This window comes from Maniola jurtina, chromosome 13 (genome assembly GCF_905333055.1).
Source record: "Maniola jurtina chromosome 13, ilManJurt1.1, whole genome shotgun sequence".
In the NCBI taxonomy this organism is placed as follows: Eukaryota; Metazoa; Arthropoda; class Insecta; order Lepidoptera; family Nymphalidae; genus Maniola; species Maniola jurtina.
In genome coordinates, this window is record NC_060041.1 from 3,450,422 (window position 1) to 3,473,540 (window position 23,119).

The following is a 23,119-nucleotide window of genomic DNA, read 5'->3' on the forward strand; positions in this document are numbered from 1 at the left end:
GGGATAGAGAACTTCATTACATTTGGGGAGTCGTTTGCCTTTTCGTCTCGAAATTTTTTGAAATTCGGCTGAGCCTTGAGGTAGAGGGCACAATCTAAATGATCTGTACTTTCCTACTCATGGAACTAGGAATACGCTTCCTATGGCTACGAAATTTTTATATTTTCAACTTTTTCCTACCTTGAGGAAATGTTTCAGTGGGGTCAATTTACTTCCCTATACCTACAGACGAAACTATTATTTTTGTACCATTTCAACTAAAACTAACAATTCTGCACATTTTTTACATATGCCTGGAGGTAGATTGAATGAAACTTCATAGTAGTGTATGTGTAACTATAGCTATTAGTCGAGCTATAGTGAGTCGTGGGATTTTGGTATTATACTTAATAGTCAATTATAATGTTAAACTGTTCGCCACATAGATAAACAGCATTCATTGCGATTAATTGATACAGCATGCTTTTATACTAACTCGTGACTTATAAGCCTTTACTCACAGTGAAGCTATAGATATGCTAGGTAGCTATGAAATGAGTTAGGTATAGTCCATAGACGGTCCATAGAATATAGACGTGGTGCAGAACTAATAGACGTGGTATAGACAACTGATTCTGAACCCATTGTTTTGTAGAGTGCATTAAAATTTAGAATCTTTTAATTGAAAAATAATTTTCCGTCCTTTTTCATCAATATTTAAAAAAAAAGATGCAAATGCACTAAATTTTGTTTAGAGAAAAAACAGAATCGACGCCAATATCAGTGAGAGCGCTAATATTGCATGTACCTCTTGCGTTATATGCGACCAACGGCATTATTTATCTTTTGTAATAAATATATTATGTGAAAAAGAAGTAGTTACGTTATTACATAATTGAAGATCTAAAATTGACACTTCGGTCACATTTGAAAAGCGCTATCTCGTGCGTTTTGTATTTTCTGTCTCACTCATCACCGAGCACCAATTTTATACGCCATGTAATATGAACGTAACATGTCTAATTACGATGCATTAAAGCAGCAAGCCCTCTCTAGTTATCATTAATTTTATAATTAAATTAATTGTTTCTGATAACCCAGTCAGAAATATAATAAATGTTGTACCTTTTTCTTGGAAGCCTACAGCGTAGCTATAGCTATGCTATAGGGTAGCGGGTTATAGTCTATAGAATATAGACGTGTAGAACAGTGGAGTATGGAGTATAGACGCGGTATAGACAATCAGTGAGAGCGCTAATACAGCATTCATTGCGACGCATTGAGGCAGCAAGCCCTCTCTCTCGTGGATTTAATGACCGTTTTTATTTATAATTAGCCCTACATGGTGACGTCGATGTCAAACCGCATGCATGCATGCATGCATACGAGTATTTGCGTACCTGCCTGCGAATTACTGGCATTTTTAAACATTCGTTTATTGGATTCGAGCGTCTTGTAGTGAGATGCAAGGAATACCTGTAGAATGTACCTATTAGGTAAAATTGTGATTAATTAACTTGAAATTATTAAAAATATACTTACCTATTAACTTTTGCCTGCAACTTGGTCCGCGTGTTGCCCGTTCTTTCGGTGATAAAAAGTAGCCAATTTTCTTAGCGGATGTCTACGTCATAATAGCTGTCTGCATGCCCAACCCGATTTGTCCAGTAGTTTGAGTTGTGCGTTAATAGATCAGTCAGTCAGTCAGTCAGTCAGCTTTTCCTTTTGTATACATATAAAGACCTGCACTACGAACAGCTTACCTAGTCTACAGAAGAGCTTTCTTCCAGGAGCTCTAAAATTTGGGAAAATTATTTTTTTATTTTTTAACTAACCTATACCTAAAGCGAAACGGAATATCTACCTACTGGGCAGGTGATAGTCCGTTGATTTTAATTAATTTATATATTACAAAATATTTAATGTAACGAGAGCCATTCAATTCAATTCAAATGTCCGTAGGTACTTAGTAAGTTATAAAAAATTAAAACCGAATACAATACGTTATAAATTAGTAGAATTAATGCATTGCTTCAGTTAAAACATCTGCATAATATAATAATTAATATGTTTTTAAAACTAACAATAATTACCACTATAATTGTTATGGTAAACATATTAATTTCTTCGAATAACTTAATTATTATACTAAGAATAACTAGGTACCTACCTACCCGTTTCTCTACCTGCATGAAATAGAGTTTACTAGTTAAGAGTTTTTTCTAGTTCTACCTACTATTCTATTATTTTTAAACACTACTTTGGTACTAGGTTAAACCTACCTACTATAAACAAGTGTAAATTCAAAATTTATAACACCCCCGCCAAGTACAGGTAACAGTAACTAGAAAAGAGCTGATAACTTTCAAACGGCTGAACCGATTTTCTTGGATTATAGCTAAGAACACTCGATCAAGCCACCTTTCAAACAAAAAAACTAAATTAAAATCGGTTCATTAGTTTAGGAGCTATGATGCCGTAGACAGATTAGTTAGACAGATGCCATAGACAGATAGTGGTTAGGTCGGTAGGACATCACAAAAAATAAGAATATGTTATTTCTTGCCTAATGCCTGGTAAAATGATGGTACGGAATCCTTCGTGTGCTATTCCGACTCGCACTTGACCTTTTTACATATTATTATAAATGATCATTGTGTATGTAAGTCATTGCCAAAATCGATTCTAGTATATAGGTAGGTACCTACCTACCTAGTTACTATAATCGAACTTTGGAGGAAAGACTCTCTTCAAAATATGCCAGAGTATGAGAGTGATGTTTAAGTCATAAATTTTAATTTATTCAATGAATATTACAGACAACGGGCATCACCCCCTTTTTATTATAATAGGTATAGAAATAATCTATTCTAAATCCGCCAATCTCTGAAGCACTGCTGAAGACCGCTCGCGTCACCTTATAAGTGTCCTACGCCATACTTAGGCAACCCATTGTATGATGCTAACTCAGCCATTTCACACCACACATCGAAAATCAGCTCTACCACTACTAGATAAGGTCCAAATTCCAACGTAGGTGTATATAAATGTGGAGTATTTAGGACCTAGGTCAACAAATGTAGATATTATTCCGGTTTTTCTTGTTAATAACTGAACATGTATGTATGCGTAAAATTGTTATGTCTTGGTGTTTTGTTTCTATTAATAAGTATGCATTGAAATGTAGATGTTCAAACGGCTGTGAATAATTGAAATGGACCTTTTTGTGGAGGCTTTTAACAGTTTGCGCTTGACCATTTTATGGTAATGAACAATTAATTATTATGTACCAATCAATCTACACTAATAAATAAAATTGGAGTGTCTGTCTGTAATTTCGAAATAACTACCTCATATAAAGCTCATATGGTTATTTGAACGATACCATAACCGAATCACACGTTTTTAAAATTTTTGTCTGTCTGTCTGTCTGTCTGTCTGTCTGTCTGTCTGTCTGTCTGTCTGTTTGAAAAGGCTAATCTTCGGAACGGCTGAACCAATTTTGACGGGACTTTCACAGACAAGTAGAGGATTCATCAGGGTGTAAAATAGGCTACTTTTTTAACCGACTTTCAAAAAAGGAGTTGTGTTTTTCTACCTATGTATACCGAAATCTCCGAGATTTCTGAACCGATTTGAGTAATTTTTTTTTTAATCGATAGAGGAACTTTGCGATATTGCCCGATAAAAATTTAGATTCCAACTCCTCAATCCTGATGCTGCAGGGGATCTGATCACCAAAGTGGATGGGATTTAGAAACTGTCGTCGGTTATAACTTGATATTGAAGGTATATTTACCAAAGTAAAGACTTTGTCGCGCGGTACGGATAAACTACTTTTGTCCTGGGAACTCAAAAGTTCCCACGGGATTTCTAAAAACCTAAATCCACGCGGGCGAAGCTGCGGGCATCAGCTAGTAACAACTAAAGTTTATAGTTAGATCTCACTTATAAGAGTACCTACATTATGTAGCCTTTCTATTCATAGACGAGTAATAACCATTAGTGTGGTTTTACAGTGACGCTTTCGCCAGCGCGGTTGGTAAGCGTCGCGGGCCACGAGCTTTGCGTCTCTTGGATCGTTACATAGTCGCGCGGATGCGCTTACCACCCGCGCGCTTACCATCCGCGCGGACGGTAAGCGTCACTGTAAAACCAGCCTAAAATAATGCACCAGACATACAGGGGTCTGCACATACAGAGGTCTGATAACCCCCAAATCCAAAACATCTCATAAAATTATATAAATATTATTAAATATCCTGCCTAGGAATAACGTAGTTATTTTGAGTATAAAGAGGACAAACCTACATAATTAGGACATAGGCTGGTATTAAATAGGAACTAGCCTATGTCCTTCTCCGGAATGTAAGCTACGAGTACCAATATCCATACTCAATTTCATCAAAATTGGTGTTACTAACGGATGGGGCATGAAAAGATAGCAGACAGGCAAATACACTTTCGCATTTAAGTATAATAATATTATTATTATATGTAAGTATAATATAATTATACTTAGTTCAGTATAAAGACGACATTCATTCACCAGATTTATCAAAAAATACAAATTACTAAGTTAATCGTAAACTATCTATAATGTAGAGCTTATTAAATACATTGGTTTCTTTGTCACAATTTAGCACATGAATGTATTTTATAAACGCTTCAACTGTAAGGAAAAACAAAGCTTCCATTTAAAATGTGTAAAAGCTATTGAGATAAAGTTTACAGAACGAAACGTTTGTTTCATTTGAGAAACGTGCAGCGATAATTTTTAGATTTAAAAGCAAAAATTTTCGTAACTAATATCTGTGCTTTAAACAACAGTTGGTTGTTCAATCGAGACAATGGGCTCTCACGAAATTTAAAAAAAAACTTAAAGCGTCGCGGTCGATGTCGCGGGCATCATCCAGTTTATTAAAAACGTAAAAACCACACAAAATTTTGCGGCATTGTCTTTTTTTACGTTTTTGTGTTACCCTAATAATAATATGGTTACATCGTTGAACTGAACTATAACTCTATCCACGGAAAGAAGTATAACGCTCTCTCTGTTACGTAATCCCATACAAATGACAGACAAAAATCTTTTTGAGTCACCAACCAATCGCAAATATATTTTGAAAAAACATTCCAAATTCAATTCGATTTTTTTTAAACCGACCAAGTGCGAGTCAGACTCGCGCACTGAGGGTTCCGTAAAACAACAAAGTGATCCTATAAAGGTTCTTCTTTTGAGCCTATTTCTCCTTTTGAGGTAGGTACGGAAACCTAAAAAATATCAAAAAAATTATAAAAATAAATAATTTATTTTAAGTATAAAATAAAATTCAAACATTTTTTTTTTAGTCAGATACAAGTTAACTCTTGACTGCAATCTCACCTGGTCGTAAGTGATATGCAGTCTAAGATGGGAGCGGACTAACCTGGAATTTCGTTTTCGCATTACTTAACAGAAGCGCTATACTTACTTCTTTCCGCGAATACATAATAAGGGTGGTATTGCACAGTAAGTCAAAAAGTAAACTCCTAAACAGACCGCACCCTTAAACCACCATAGCAGTGCAATGTGCACCAACCATCATTAAATAATCTCCAGCCGATATTGCAGTGCCACGCAATCAGATACCTTGCAAGGCTTGACAGTTGCTGACCAGTGTAAAGACCCTTCAGCTGCATACAAATCCAAGTTGTTGATATCCGAGATTTGGTGAAGTGTAGTTCATTTTAATGTGGTTGTTGACGATGAATGTATTAGATTACAGCGAACGGGAATGTGGTTTCAGGGTGTTTTTAGCTTCGTGTTACGTAATGATGTTGTCAACATTACCACCACAGTTCAAATGGCTGTTATCCTGCTTCAAACAAAAATTTGAAAAAGCACGCACATATACAAGCCAAATTTCATGATTCTAGGTCAACGGGAAGTACCCTAAAAGTTTTTTTGACAGACACGACAGACGGACAGAAGAAGAGACAGAAAGAAGGACAGCAAAATGATCCTATAAGGGTTCCGTTTTCCTTTTGAGGTACGGAACCCTAAAAATTGACTGAAAACAATGAAGGCCAAACATACGTCACGACGCGGATGATCCTGCTTAAATCCCAGTTAAATGTAAGCACTTGTTATTCCGAACGAACCACAACACGGCACGACATCAATCAGCTTGACTTGGATCAGTCGTGGTCGTCACGTACCAACGATAAATCTGAACCTAATGAGCAGTAAACTACGTTCACTACTTATACTACTACTAGTACTACTTCTACTACTAGTAGTAATACTAGTAGTAGTACTAGTGAATATTACAAAAACAGTAAAAAACTAAAACCAAAAATATTATTTTTAAAATGACACGTGGATAGACAGACAGACGGACAGACAGAAGAACAACATTAATAGGGCACCATTTTATCCTTTGGGTACGGAACCCTAAAAATTGACTGAAAATCATGAAGGCCAAACATACGTCACGACGCGGATAATCCTGCTTAAATCCCAGTTAAATGTAAGGCACTTGTTATTCCGAACGAACCACAACACGGCACGACATCAATCAGCTTGACTTGGATCAGTCGTGGTCGTCACGTACCAACGATAAATCTGAACCTAATGAGCAGTAAACTACGTTCACTACTTATACTACTACTAGTACTACTACTACTACTAGTAGTACTACTAGTAGTAGTACTAGTGAATATTACAAAACCAGTAAAAAACTAAAACCAAAAATATTATTTTTAAAATGACACGTGGATAGACAGACAGACGGACAGACAGAAGAACAACATTAATAGGGCTCCATTTTATCCTTTGGGTACGGTACCCTAAAAATTGACTGCAAACAATGAAGGCCAAACATAAGTCACGACGCGGATGATCCTGCTTAAATCCCAGTTAAATGTAAGCACTTGTTATTCCGAAAGAACCACAACACGGCACGACATCAATCAGCCTGACTTGGATCAGTCGTGGTCGTCACGTACCAACGATAAATGTGAACCTAATGAGCAGTAAACTACGTTCACTACTTATACTACTACTAGTACTACTACTACTACTAGTAGTAGTACTAGTGAATATTACAAAAACAGTAAAAAACTAAAACCAAAAATATTATTTTTAAAATGACATGTGGATAGACAGACAGACGGACAGACAGAAGAACAACATTAATAGGGCTCCATTTTATCCTTTGGGTACGGAACCCTAAAAATTGACTGAAAATAATGAAGGCCAAACATACGTCACGACGCGGATGATCCTGCTTAAATTCCAGTTAAATGTAAGCACTTGTTATTCCGAACGAACCACAACACGGCACGACATCAATCAGCCTGACTTGGATCAGTCGTGGTCGTCACGTACCAACGATAAATCTGAACCTAATGAGCAGTAAACTACGTTCACTACTTATACTACTACTAGTACTACTACTACTACTAGTAGTACTACTAGTAGTAGTACTAGTGAATATTACAAAAACAGTAAAAAACTAAAACCAAAAATATTATTTTTAAAATGACACGTGGATAGACAGACAGACGGACAGACAGAAGAACAACATTAATAGGGCTCCATTTTATCCTTTGGGTACGGTACCCTAAAAATTGACTGAAAATAATGAAGGCCAAACATACGTCACGACGCGGATGATCCTGCTTAAATCCCAGTTAAATGTAAGCACTTGTTATTCCGAACGAACCACAACACGGCACGACATCAATCAGCCTGACTTGGATCAGTCGTGGTCGTCACGTACCTACGATAAATCCGAACCTAATGAGCAGTAAACTACGTTCACACTGACTAGTGAACATAATATTACAAAAATCAGTAAAAACTTAGTACAAAAAATATTATTTTAAAAATCTGGACTAATACAAAAATTTGGAGCTTAAACTGCTTCAATGTAGGTTTTTTAATTACTATTGTATAAGATTAAGGCTTGAACGGGAAAGGTGCTTCTACACAATAGATGAATTTTTGAAAGAAAAATACGTTAAATATTGAATTGAACTTTGTACTTACTAATTTTGCATGACTCATTATGTAAGGTCTAACTTTTCTACTGGACTGTATGTAAAAATATCTCGTTGTGAAAAATCTTACAATCTTGCAATGAATCTTGCAATCACTCCAAATTGTAAGTGATAATGACATCCCGGTCAAGAAGCGGCTGCTATTCCTGGCGGTAATCAGTATTGGACGAGAACTGTAAATGTCATAATCACAATAGATCGGCAACGGACAAAATGACACAAGATCTAGAAGGATAATTTGCACAGCCCCCAAACAATGCGCGTCAAGAAGAAAAAAAAAATGTGATCATGAGGTCCAGACTGACGCTCGTTCGCCTAGAAGATGTCTATTCACTCTTCTACAGGTACCAGAATATCAAAACCTCTCCGATTTCTATTATAATAATTAACGAAAACGACAGGTGAAAAATCGATGGTTGTAAAAAAGAGAGGGATTAGGAAATTGCATTGACCGCTAACCACTAAGTTTCACATTTAACTCTAGAATGTGTTGTTTACAAGAGATATTATATTTTTGTAACCTTGTAAGTATACAAAAGTTTTAGATTTTATTCTCAATTTCGATAAAAAAATTCTGAAGGAGATTCTTAACTTTATCTGACTGAAACCATCAGAATCATGCTGCTAGTTTGTCGGGGTAAATCGTGTTCATGCAAAGAATTATAATTCCTCCGGATTGTTACATTGAGAAGAAAACACCTTGCTATGCGCGCTTCTAAAATTTCGCGGTTTATTAAAACCACAAAATATAATACGTTGAGCTTTAAGACTTCACTTACCACCACTAGATACTTTGTTGAAATATTATGTAATATCTAATTATAATAACATGGATCGTATTATGAACTAAGACGCAAATAAAGACTACAAAATGAAAGAAGTGTTGGCGTATTTTTAAATTCGCTATGTTTTCTTAATTTTTATCGTTTTCTATCAGAAAGAAAATTTATAGGTTTCAAAGCAAGTATCTACCTGCAAAGAGTCTAAAATTAATAACGATTCAAAGTCCGTAGCGTTAGTTGATTCTGTTTTTATTAGCATAATAACAAATCCCTTACCTTCAAATGTGGTGAAAAAACGAAGATCTGTAGAGCAGTTAAGATAAAAGGATAATTCCGCTTTGCAGACAAATGTTCCCACAAATGAAGTTCCGCGTCTCTGGATTGGACGCGAAAGCGAAATACATCCTCCTGCTGGACATCGTCGCAGCTGACGACTACCGATATAAGTTCCACAACAGGTAGACCATACTGCAGGGAACCATCATACGCATCCTACCTATCGCCTTCTTTGTATCGACTAAGAGCTTGGTGTCCATAACATTAAACTGCTAGTCCATTAACATGCCAGAAACTAATAGGAATCTCTGCAGAATTCATATTGGTGTCTGGCATTTAACACCGTCGTCGATTGGAGATGTTGCCGTCGAATCGAGAACCGTTACACGCTTCTTCATTAAGCTTGTGATTCCGCCCACACATTGCACTAGTTCCCACCAATTTAATTCCGATACGCTCTTAATTGTCTGTAAACAATTCGTAACTACGCTCAATTTAAGGGCAACGACATTACGGAAAGCTTCGCCTGGAATCGCCCGACGATTAAGGATTCAACGCGCATCCAATGGGTAATATCATTAAAATATCTTTGTTTCAAACGCCGCATCGTAAAAAGTGGACCAAGCAACATCGGAGGTGAGAAATATGGAGCGAGATAGTTTACAAAACTAACTCAATGTAGTTAAGATAAAACAAAAGGTGTTCCGGCAAATACAATTCTTCCGGGCAACAGCATCTCAACTTTCGGACCGATACTCATCGTATTTGATCGTGTACATTGTTTAATTCCCGATGACATGACGCGATAAGCCGCCTCTCTGTTTAATGTCGGACCCGAGAATCAAAACCGCCGACGCGCAGGTTTGGCAACATCGAGATGCGACCGATAAACTTCCATTTAATATCCGTTAATTAATACGACTCGAGCATTCCGATCGAAAATTCGTCTGTGACTCAGCCGTAAACCGATACCGTCGCCGACAAAGGGACCGGCCGTCTAGCGCCGTTAATATGATAATTAATTATTACAAATCACTGACATGTAAATTGTTCGCGAGATAGTTGCTTGATTGAAAATTTCTCAAGGTATTACCGAAATCATCTAAGTTTTTCTGGTCGAATGGTAGGGTATAGGCAGTGGCGTGCACAAAGTTTAAAGCCAGGGCAAGCATTAAGGTATGAACTTATTTTCTGGCAGGTCATAATGGATAATAAGTGTTGATTTAAGACAACTAGGGTAGGCAGTACTTTTATACCTCTATGAGCTGCACGCCACTAGGTATAGTTATTTTGTCGTAAGTGCACATACGGTCACGTGCAGTGGTCACGTTTCGCGACAGCACAAAACCGCACAATGGTTGCCACCTTGCCGTTTTTGGTTTGTTTTGGCGGATACAATTTTTAGCCGTCGCAAATACTCAGCAACACCTTACTAAAGCCGCCGCCGCGCTAATTGGACCACAAACAGAAATCTAGCACAAAAAAACGTTAAATTCAAAACAGTGTCCATTTTACCTCGCTATAAGTACTTAGTTATTTAAAAGTTCAATAAACTACCGAGAACCAAATTTATGTAAATACCTCTAATGAGTGCGGTACGAGATCACAAGCTGAAACAGCAGTGTGTGGAGATCAAACGGGCACAAAAAGTGAAACTAGTGTAGCGGCGTCTCACAATCGACGCGATGTCAAATCGTTGTCGCACAGAACAACTCCATGTTTTTCTCTCGTATTGCTTGCAGACGTATGTTTCCTGCCTACAAAGTTCGCGTTTCTGGTCTTGATAAAAAAGCAAAATACATTTTGCTAATGGACATCGTAGCTGCCGACGATTGCAGATACAAATTCCACAACAGGTATAAATAAAGAGGATATGAAGGAATTAAATTAAAATAAGGATATCGTAGCGCTTGTGACCGGTAACACTGATCGAATGGATTTATCTTATTTTAATGTAATTCGTAAAAGAACGATGAGGCAAGAAGCATGCGTAATAGATGTGAACGATAGGGATCTGCGCGGCGTAATAAACTTTTTCTAGCTAATTCGTACGGCACCTGTCGGTTTTTCTTGATGTCTTCGTTTTTCTGCTAACGAACCGGATATTCTGCAGTACAATGCCGTCTTTGAACACAATCTGTTCTAATTTTAAATCTCATCACGTATCGTTACTCGGTTTTCGAATTGTAATCGTCGATTCGTTGGCGCGGATTTATCTTTACCTTCAATATTCCGCTGTACGCAGACCTCTTTTATTCACATTGCTTGTGTAGATTACTGTTTTTTTCATCATCAGATATACGAATGCATGAATCGTTGTATTTATATGCAGTTATTGTCACTTCTCGAACCCTATCACCATCAAACTTTAATTTTAGTGCATGCAGCAAAACATTTTAGGTCTTGATTTCTTGAGACCACTAATTTAATAAACACTTATTTCCAAGCCTTGCTAGTTGCCACGTTTTAACTTGTGTATAAAAGTTGCTTTGTTTATAACATCATAACTTTAATAATTTATGCGGCCACCTGTCTTGAACCCGTGTGTTCTTTTTAATTAAAAATTATTTTCACTTTCATTAGTAGATGCTTAATTAGTTTTTGGCTATCGGTGTGATTTATTGTACTTTATACTAATTATGTGCTAGTTTAAATTATCATGTGCAGACAGTAAAATTAAGTTTTTGAATTTTAAACTGGCAATTCGGAGAGGAGACATGGACGTGCTATTCTGAACCCTTATTGTAAGTTGTCAAGTTAAACGTGAGCTTAGCTCATACTGATCAATCTGCAAAAATTATATGAAGATTTAAAATCCATTTTAGACGTTTGAGTCTTCGACTGATTGACAGATTTACCTAGCGCACCTAGCACGTTAGTTAACTCGAATAGTTAGTTACAGGTGTCTGCCGCAATAGTTTAACAGTACAGTGTGACGATCGCAATCACCTCTGATTACCGACGCTCACTCAGTATTGGCTGAAATCATTGTTGCAGTAAGAACTCCGCCAATCACAGCAATTGAGACCGTAGTAAAATGATGCAGATTTTTTCGCAATCGGCTAGCTGTGTCTCAAGTTTGTAGACTTGTTCAACATAACATTACAGCCACTCTTTGTCTCATTTCATACACCACGAATCGGCGGAGCTAGCCGATGTATGCATACAGACAGTGCTCGGAACAAGCACAACTATCGGCGGTGTATGTCGATTATCATGCTCTCAAGTGATTGACAATAGTACAATGTATAACGCGTCTTTGTCTCCTCTCGTATTTGTTCTACCTGTCAGATCTCTTCACATCTAAATGGGTACCTACATTTTGTTCATGTAGAGACATGTGCTCAGTAATAAACCGGCAATGGATTGAGTTGATACTGTGTTCTATTTTCGAATATGGTCCCATAAATGGTTGTCTTGTAGGATTTATTGATCTTCTTCCTTTGTTCCCGGAGTCGGTGGATGGTAGCCGGCAAGGCGGACCCTGAGATGCCAAAGAGGATGTACATCCACCCAGACTCGCCGTCGACGGGTGAGCAGTGGATGCAGAAGGTTGTCTCCTTCCACAAGCTGAAGTTGACGAACAACATCAGCGACAAACACGGATTCGTGAGTACCTGCTTCTTTAGACTGCTTGGGATCGGTGGATTTACTAAGACCTAGGTATAACCACTACCTAACGTATTAATTTTAGCAAAATTGGTTTAATTTAGCACTGTGGCAAATTCTGCTGTACTTAATCTGTAAACTAAATTAAAATGTCAGGTCTTTAATGAAGTGCTATCCTATTATGCAGGGAGAATTATGAAAGGGGTTCAGATCACCAACTTATCTGTTCAGGTGACAAATTCCCACAACGTCGCTATTGGAGAATTTGGTATTGGTATTTAAAAAATTCACCATGTAAAATGGAATTGAAATTCCTTCAACATGATAGACAAGATTGTAGTAATTGGTCCACCTGAACACATAAATTGGTGGCACTGTAGCTTACATTTAGACATAGACCTATCATTTTAGTCTAAAGATTGTAAAGTACAATAGAATTCCACGTTGGCAACTTTTTTATAGGTAATTAAAAGTAGGTATAAGACACATTTGCCCCAAGGTAGCTGCTATTACAATCGATATGGACAAATTAGTGCATTTAATGCGTTATTTTAAACATTGCCTAACCGAAAATCCACTGATTTCAAGCAGACGTATGCTTTTGTAAATGTAACGTTATAGTATCGCTTACATGTAACCAAATATACCGAACATTGTTTATTTTGATATGATACATTGTTAACAAAAGCGGTGAATAATCACCCATGTCAATAGCACAAATGGTTAAGCCCACTTCAAACCATTGAAACCCCAAAAAGTAGCGTTTCTTTTTTTTTGTGTCGGAGCAAAAAGTTTTTAATGCGAGTGATATTATAATTAAAAAGGTTGGGCCGAATCTGTCATCGGTCGACGGGATACTATTGTGTCGGTCACGGTTATTACGGTATTTACTTTGGCTACACTTTTTTGTATTTTACAGAAAATTATTTATTGTTATGACGTGTAGGTACACCGGTCCTATTAACTTTTGTAATTTTTTATTATTCTAATACTTTTGAAATAATTATTTTCTACTCTTATAGTTCCAAATGCGATTACTTGGAATATTGTATTGAAAGCCTTATAGTAGTAGGTTATTTTTAAAAGTATTTATTTAATTATGTGTGATTTAGATATTTAAATCTAGCTTAGGCGAGTCCAAATAATGATTGTATTATTAAATTTTAAATTACTTAATAACAAAATACATATGCTATTTCTCAAAAAAAAAAAAACCTTTTTTCTTGGGAATTTTAAGACAGTAGGTAGGTATAATTAGGTAATTTAGACATGTAACTATTATCTTCATATATATTGAAAATATTACAATAAAACTTAAAGCTAGCCTTATCTAATTACTATACAAATCATGCCCGCGTGGAATGGTGCCAAGAATACTGGCTGCATTTCCGCGTTGGACAGCCAGGCTGATCCGTTGCGCAAAAAATGAGTCAGCCCTTCTGTCACCCGATGAGGCTATTAAACGCGGTATATATATTATGTATTATCTTTATATCATGTAGTCCTAGTCTCTATATGCAGAGGGCATATAATTTTATGCTATAGATGTGAAACATCATACTTTGCAACAACAGCATAATATAAAATAAAACCCATAAATCGTGTATTTTTTACGATATTAGCATTAATAATGAAGTGTAGTAATATAACAAAACCGGTTAAGAGAAATGTGTTTCAGTTAATTAATGCAGTTAATTATAGTTTTTTTGTTTAATAGTCACCATAAATAAACACAACTTTTAGTCCTAAAGCAGAGCGCAGACTGCACACAAATACCCATTCTTGTTGGTGAAAAAATTAAAAATTATAGATTTTATTCGATCTCAAGTAAACATTGCGATCACACTTTAGTAGGTAAGTGATGGTGTAGTCTACGATGACAGCATCCTGCCCTTTTAAAATAGACATATATTGTAAGTTAATTTAATATTGTGGCTAATTTTGTTGTAGGTACACTTTTACTATGCTAAACTAAATTGACAGGTTGAAATCTAATATAATCCTTCTCCGCAGGGAATAGGTATTTGAAAGGGATAGCAATACAAATAGTCCTGTTATCTATTTAGAGATTGTGTGCAACTGCCAGAATGTTGTTACGCAGCGGGCTTCGTTAGTAAGATTTTGACGTTTAGAAACTCGTTTAATCGCTAGTGGCTAGTCAATTGTGACCTGTTACACCATTTTTGTATAGTCACATCACTCACGGATGAAATTCGTCCGTGTGCTGTAGATCTAAAGACTTTCGGTGCTACACCTGCCTCAACCAAGAATCAAATTGACAAACAATGATAAACGACATTTGCACTTGTTTACTCACTATTTCGTCTGAGACAATATCATGAGGCATATTTAGCGTATCGTCATCATCATGGTCAACCCATCGCCGGCCAACTACTGAGCATAGGTCTTCACTCTTCTCTGAGGACGAGGTGGGTTTTGGGCATAATCTGTCACGCTGGCCAAATGTGGATTGGCAGCCTTCAAACACCTTTGAGAACATTTTGGAGATCTCTCGATAAATCACATAACTAATATCTACAATCCGTGCGAAGGTATTCACTACAAGGTGGCTTCGGAGATTTAAATTTAATTTCAATATAAAAATAATCCCGTTTTCACATCACAAACAGGTCAGAACAGAATCTGGTAACACAAGGGTGTAAAATTTGAAGTTCATCCAATTATTCAAAGTAGATTATGCACCGTCTGGACTGGAGATCATAGATAAATAATGCAACGAACTAGGTCATAATCTCATTACCGCGCAGACAGGTCTGGATTTGCTGAGCGCACCCAGACATCCTTTTCAAGTTTTTAAATATAGAAAGTTAAGGCCATTTCATTCTTTTCTATATTTCCCGCGTGTTAAATTTCGAGCCCGCTCCATGGCCCTAATTAATGTTAACTCATTCATCATCATCATCATCACCATCATCTCAAGTCTCAACCCATCACCGGTCCACTAATAAGCATAGATCCTTAACATGAGACAAGTTTAAATTAAGCCATGATCCACCCCCCTGGCCAAGTGCGGATTGGCAGCCTTCATGCACCTCTGAGAACTTTCAGGTATACAGGTTTCCTCACGACGATTTTCTTCACCGTAACAATAACTAATGTCTACAACCAGTTCGAAGATAAATCATTAAAAGGTGGCTAACCTTTTTTCCTACTCGTAAATGGAATACCAATATAAGAAAAACTAGTTTTCACAGATTAAAAATCCACATGGTTGAATAGTCTTCAGGCTAGCGCTCCCTCGATGCCCGTATCGATCTAGAGGTTACATTACACTCGAGCAGATTAAGCAAGGCCACTGAGGCTTGGGTTCGCGCCTTTCTGCCTATACTCGGAAAGCTGGCGGGTGTTTTGATCAAGTTTTTTCAAAATCTTTTTTAAGAGGTTTTTTTCCGTTCTGTACCTACATGTTAAGGCATCTACATTTATTAAATTACCTATTTTCGTAAGGCTTCCTTGTACAACTATAAAAGAGCCCTAGAGCCTCATCCGACAGAGGTTCGGATCAAGTTCTTAATAAAAGTCGATAGTTCGTAATAAGTGTTAGTTTTTGAAACCGTTTTTAACACAACAATACGCACTGTGATAGTATTAGTAAGGTCAGTTATTATAGGTTCAATTTCAGAAATATATTTTTTTTTAATTAGGTAGCTATTAAAATTTAAAAAATCATCAAAAAAAATGCAAATAAGTTTATTATAATTTTATTTAGGTATAGTTCAGGTCTTGTCTGGTATAATATTTATTTCGGCTGCGGCTGCTTCTAGCATAATGGGACCCCAACAACTATCGCTTCTTCGAATTGTCCTTTCCGCCCCGCCCATTACCCCTTCAGCTTTGCAATCTGTTTAGCTAGATTGGTTATTTTGTTTCTTCTACGGATGACACTTCTGATTCGATCACATAGAGGAACTCCGAGTATAGTGACTCATTTAAACATGCCTCATCAATGCTGTCCGTTACTCATTTGAACTGTCCACCAGCTCTTGGCGTACCAAGTGCGACGCGATGTTCATAGCTGAATAATTTTTCAAATACCTGGGGGTAACTTAATTTGCACAGATTGCACTTACCGGACATTTTACAAGTGGAATCGGGGCTCAATTTACGAGCCTTAAGACTGTCGGGCGTGATAATTGGTTAAGCCATAGATTAATAAAAAAATTGATTATATCTGTGGAAAACCTTAGAGCAAATCTATTTTTTTTTTTGTGGAATTTAATCAATAGCTTGATATTCTGTATCAAAAGCGCAAGAACCTAAAGCCGGTAGGTAAAGCTACACAAAACATTTTTAGGCTTTTAAAACTCTTAAACTTTCTTTTAGATATTTTTGCAGTCATAAATAACACGGATATTCCTATCGGAAACTAGAAAAAAAAATGTATAGTCCAGTTTCAATTTCAAAAAAACGCTACCGAAAACGGTGCCGACTAACATAATACACTCGAATGCGTTTACACGACCGCGATTCAATCATAGATAAGATTGTTTTTTTTTTCTTTTTTTTTTAATTCCACTGATGAGCGTTTGTTTCATTTTTTGTTGGATCCTTTTTTCGTGTCAGGTCTTTTGTCTTTGACGAGGGGTAATTGAAATAACGACGGGCCCAACGCGGCATGGTATGCGTAGAATTTTGACAACAGCTGACTACGCGGTCGCGAGGTATTTTTTTAATTGAATAAGTACGTTTCTTTATGGCGATTGGCGACAAAGTTTATCGAAATTAGCTAAAGGCGCAAAAAGAATCATGACGTCTTTGTTACGTACCTAGTTTTTCTGTTCGAGTACCCTGAAAATTAATGTCTTACTTATTTGCATTCAATACGGTTGTTATTTAAAAATTTGTAAATATTTTTTACTAGATATATAATTTTAAGTTCTACATTTGGTATAGGCAAAGGTCGATAATCGTACAACATTGTCACTAGACTGTAATCTGTATTGAAAATGAAAAATACATTACTAGAGTTCCCACATTGACTCATAGTAAGTTTTTTTTAGGATTTAAAGACTTTTCTTATTTTTAAATTCAACAAATATTGTTTTAATAATTGTCTGCAATACTGATATTATAATGAAAATCATTGCACTTTTAATTATAAACCTACCTATTATGCGTTAAGGTTACGTAAAAGTTAAAAACAAAAAAAAAGCTTTTTTCGACTTTCTCGTCGATTTTTAATACGGAACACTGACCGTGTTTGACATACTTACTAACAAACAGGTAGAAGATGTGTTCGAGATAGCCCTGTTGTTTTTGTCCATCCGACATGCCGATTTTTGTATGGCCGTCAATTTTTCATACAGATATTATCGATATGTTAACATGCGTTCGTTTTGTATGGCCGACCTTTTAATTTTGCTTTTGTGTAAGGCACAATAGTCCTGCGCTGTGTAAATTGTCGATATTGGGATGATTGTTACAAAATAATTTATAGATTGGTAAGTACTTAAGTACTTAATTTTTTTTTAACATCTTCAAGAATAGAAACGAATTGCACAAAAATTAAAAGAAATGTAGGTAAGTAAGTACCAATTAATACTTTATAGACGTAAATATTTCATTTTGTAATGTAGGGAGCAGAGTAGATAGGTAGATAATCTCCAAAACTAATGATTCGATACTGAAAATTCTTTCATTGATTAATTTTATCTATTAATTAATGAGTTAACCAAAAAATTTTAGGCTCTTGTATGTATGTTGGCTGTATCTCGGAGGCGTAATAGGTAGAGCTAAAATTATCACGAAATGTGTATTTCTATTGCCGCTATGCCAACAAATAATAAGAATTTCAAAAAATAGTATAGTACGGATAACGGGAACCCTTCGTGTGCGAGTTGGAATTGCACATGACTGATTTTATTTTAAAATTTTAATATGCGTCTGTAGCGGTTACTATAAAACTTTACAGCATTATAGTTTACTAGCTGATGCCCGCGACTTCGTTCGCGTTGATGTAGGTTTTTTAAAATTCCCGTGGGAACTCTTTGATTTTCCGGGATAAAAAGTAGCCTATGTGCTAATCCAGGGTATAATCTATCTCCATTCTAAATTTCAGCCCAATCCGTCCAGTAGTTTTTGCGTAAAGGAGTAACAAACATACACACACACACACACACACACACACACACACACACACACACACACACACACACACACACACACACACATACATACAAACTTTCTCCTTTATAATATTAGTGTGATTTTTAAAATGGCCGTGCCGCATAGACAGGCAAATGTTCACACGGAATGATCTAAACTATACGAGTTCCTTGTTTTACTACAGAACCCTAAAAATGATGTGCCTGTAGGTGAAGGTACTGGTTTGTTTGTTCGTAAATACAAAGTTTGTTTTCCAAACTGTCAAATTCTCACTACATCATAAACCCTGTTCCACACAAGTGGAGTTTTATCACCGCGCGACGTGTCGCGGCGACATCAAATCACGGTCCGTCAGCGGATATATTGTCGGCAATCAGGATTATTTACAATGCTCTCAGCTTAGAACTGGTTTTTATTACAACGCTAAGATATAAATTGGCGTGTCGTCAATTATAATGACATTTTTAACTCTTTAAGAGGGGTCTCTCCGTCACTCGCTTCATACAAACGTAGTTCCAATTTCATTTGAATATTAAGCAACCAAAGTCCGTGAAATTTTGCAGACATATTCTAGAAACTAATATCTATATCTGTGGTGTTTTAGATTTTTCTAAAAATATGTAGTTTTAAAATTACAGGGGCTCAAAGATTTGTATGTAAATTTTTAAGCCGCGTAACTTTGAAACCGAAAATTTTAACAGAAATCTGGAAAACCACAGACAGATATTAATTTCTAGAATATTTCTGCAAAATTTCATGGACTTTGGTTGCTTAATATTCCAATGAAATTGGAACTACGTTTGTATGAAGCGAGTGACGGAGTGACCCCTCTTAACGGTCGCCAAAAGCGTTTATAATTACGGGATTAAAGGATGGCGCCTGACCGCCTTTTATTGGGCCAGTTTAAACTTTAGAGCACTTATAATAGGGATGTCAAAATCTAAAAACTCAACCATTAAATCAAATAGGTCGGGACAAGTTTAATCAATTAGGATTTTTTAATTTTTTATCTGATCCCACTTCTGATCTTTTTATTTTATATCTATTTATTTACTTCCAAGTATGAATCACCGAGTCTACGATCTACATGCATACTCTTCAATACTTAATATTATAGATACAAAAGAGTCTGTCCGTCTACTATCTTTTCCAGTCCATCCGTTTAACTGATTTTGAAGAAATTTGCTTGAATTCCAGTTAAGGACATTATTTATTTATTGTTCGAGAAAATGAAAGAATTCCCAAGGATTTTGAAAAAGTCTTAATCAGTCTTCAAGTGGATGAAGTCACGGGCATAATTTAATATCTACCTATAACCATAATTTTATTCTGTAAAATTTTACAAGAGTCTATTTAAGCATAGAGTCATAATTACAGACGGCAGCTAAAAGGTGAGCACCTTTTAACGAGCTACGATTATAATATTAACATAGTAGCATAATGTAGTTTCAGTCATAATTCGTACCCCATAAAAACGTACCAAATTACACCATAACTACACGAATGAACAACTCGTGTTACAAAGAGGAGCACAAAACCTCCGCGTTCCGATCCCCGCTAATCGCAGCCTTCTGCACCCGTTTTTACAAATCAAAACATCTTGAGCATGCACAATGGCGTCGCTCGCCGCCGGGGGTGTATTCTGAGGCTTGTACGTCAAAGATGACAAAAAGCGCCGTCTGCCCGTTTTAATTGTGAAGGGCTAATCCGCAGCCGGCGTCTTTCGAGCGTCTAATTCACTCCAAGTAGCGCATTGTGCTCCCGAAGTTATCTTCCCGGCCGTGAATACAGCTGCCTTGAATGCCGAAAAACATGCGAATCAAAAGTTTGTCGAACCTCCCCGCCGCGCCCGGCCGGGAAATGTTCACGATTACTTTTAAAAACAGCATCCTTCACCTTGAAAACAAGAAAACGAGTACCTAAACTTGTTAGTCTTCATCACGGAAGTTATGAAATACTTTCCCGCTTTCTACAAGTTTGCTACGTAACGGACGAACTTCTGAACGGGCTCTCCGATAAATACCTACCGAGATACAAAGGCCGGCAAACCGGTGCGCTTGTTTGCACAAGAAAGGGCATATGCTCCGTAATTTATATACAGTTATTGATCAAAAGGTGATGTCCTTTGGGAGGCATCGAAGCATCCAGCGCGATCGGTGAGCCCTCTCGTAAATTGTTCTCTATTAAACAGGGGGGTGATAAAATCTTGCTCGTAAGTAGGTAAGGTTATCGCCGTCTTACCGCTTCGATTGGTGATAGGGTTGTAATGGATTCATTATCGAGTATTCTCGGTCGTGCGGTTTTCAGAATAGGTATGCCCTCATACGGGAAGTTTTGTTTGGGAATTCGGCGTCTTACATTTTGAGGTAGTGGCGGCGGTTGGCTTTGTTTTTTGTTAACTGTTCCCACCTGCTGTGTAACGCGGTGATATACGAGCAATGGAAAAAGCCTAAATGGCGACTAAACGATGACTTTTTTGTACTAAAACGAAGTTTTATTATGCCCAATAGATAGATACCTATAGCTGAATAAGTTTTTGATTATATTACTCTTTATTTTTTATCGGTGCTTATTGCGACTTTGCCAAAACTACGAGTAGGTATGTCTCTATGCTTGCTCTATTCTTATGGCCTATGGGATCAAAAGACAAGTAGGTAGGCAAGTTATTGAAGAGTAAGATGCTTTATTTTTTTCAATTAAAAAAGGCTTGTATCTTTTGTTGGCAGGCGAGGTGTAAATTTTAATCCTGTTTGAGGTTTTGACTGCTGTAGGCTCGGTTAGCTGGATAAAGCAGTTTTTAGGGTTCCTTGGCAAAATGGTAAGAATCTTAATTGTGCGATTTCTTCTGTTTGTCGTCCATCCGTCAGTCACAGCTGCTTACTTCAGGAACTACTAATGCTACTTAAAATTTGGAATATCTATGTAGTTTTAAGATGCTTGCGCAACTTATCACTGATGAAAGAATTAAAATTATATGTATTTTTATTTTCATTGTGAAATGCGGGATTTGTTAATAACTATGTATTTATATACGATTCTTCCATGCTAATAAGTTTCTTTCTTTCTTCGGTGGGCGAGTCTGACTCGTACGTGCACGGTACTATAAGGTACATCTCGTTGAAGTAGAATCATCAAATGTGGCAATAAGCAAGATCTCACACCACAAGCAAAGAAAAAAATCGGATTTTTTTTTAGTTTGCATCACATAAAAAAATTGCGATTACAAACTTAATTTCCAGTTAAAGATAGTTTAAGCAACAAAATAAATACACGTAGGTATCCATCCAAAATATATATGTAGAACCCTCCGTGCGCGAGTCTGACTCGCGCTTGGCCAGTTTTTATAGACATCTTGATTGCGTAGACGCCGCTCATCGTGTTATCCTGATGGGCACTTCTCATAGATAAGTTTTTGTAACAAATAGGCCGCTTAAGCTATCTTTGGCGTCTATTGTTCAATTAGATTTTGTATTGCGAAATAATGATTAGTATATTATTATGAGATGGATCCGTACATAACTACATGGGTATAAGAATACCTATCCTGTAGAGTGTACCTATACCTAACCTAGATGTAATTTTGTGGATTTTATAATCGTTTTAAAAGGTTGTATGTATAGGTATTTTAATTTGAACGTGTGGCCTATTTGTGACAGAGTATATCAAGCAACGTTGACTCCGGTCGGTAGCTGGATGGGTGACCGTTTTTGGATGTCCAAATTACCTAGGCCTTTTCGTCTCCTCCGTGTTATCACTAACATCTAATAAGAGCCGTTAAACCTAGAGGTTAACCGAACCGAACCCTTAAAACAAAGTCTTCGGTAACACGGCAGTCGGTACCGGCAGGTATAGTTCGTGACAGGATGAGATGGCAATCTTGGTTTGAGGTGGGGGGGGCACACTCGCAACGGGTTAGCGCGGGGGCTGTGCGGGTGTGCGGGGCGTCCCCACCCCGTTGTCCACTATACATGCCTATCAGTCTAAAGCTAAAAACAAATGTTGTGAGAAATGTACCTAGGTAGAAGGAACACAAATTATAATAATTAAAAATAAAATGTTCCTAAGAAGTAGTACAACCCTAATTATAAGTAGGTAGGTACATTTCATAATAGTTATAAGTAACTGCTCGCTTAACAAAGAATAATGTGATGTATTTACTTACATGTATAAATTCTTTTGTGTTGTTTGCTTAGTAAAATAATTGCTACGAAGTTACATTTATTATCAAGCGTCTTAATAAAGTCACATTATTTATGATCAAGCACCTAATTTATAATTACTTTGTGTTACAAGTTAATTTG

The 23,119-nt window shown here is 36.7% G+C and overlaps 1 protein-coding gene across 7 annotated transcripts in view; it reads left to right on the top strand.

Moving 5' to 3' along the window:
* The window catches only part of LOC123870797 (optomotor-blind protein), a 148,649-nt gene that overhangs the window by 39,211 nt on the left and 86,319 nt on the right, over nt 1–23,119 (top strand). For 4 of the 7 annotated variants that reach the window (XM_045914240.1, XM_045914233.1, XM_045914234.1 and 1 more), the window contains exons 2-4: nt 9,152–9,265; nt 10,826–10,939; nt 12,539–12,692. In XM_045914240.1, coding sequence (XP_045770196.1) covers nt 9,152–9,265; nt 10,826–10,939; nt 12,539–12,692 — 382 coding nt within the window. The remainder of the gene's footprint in view (nt 1–9,151; nt 9,266–10,825; nt 10,940–12,538; nt 12,693–23,119) is intronic. The other 3 variants (XM_045914237.1, XM_045914238.1, XM_045914239.1) reach the window with 2 other exon arrangements.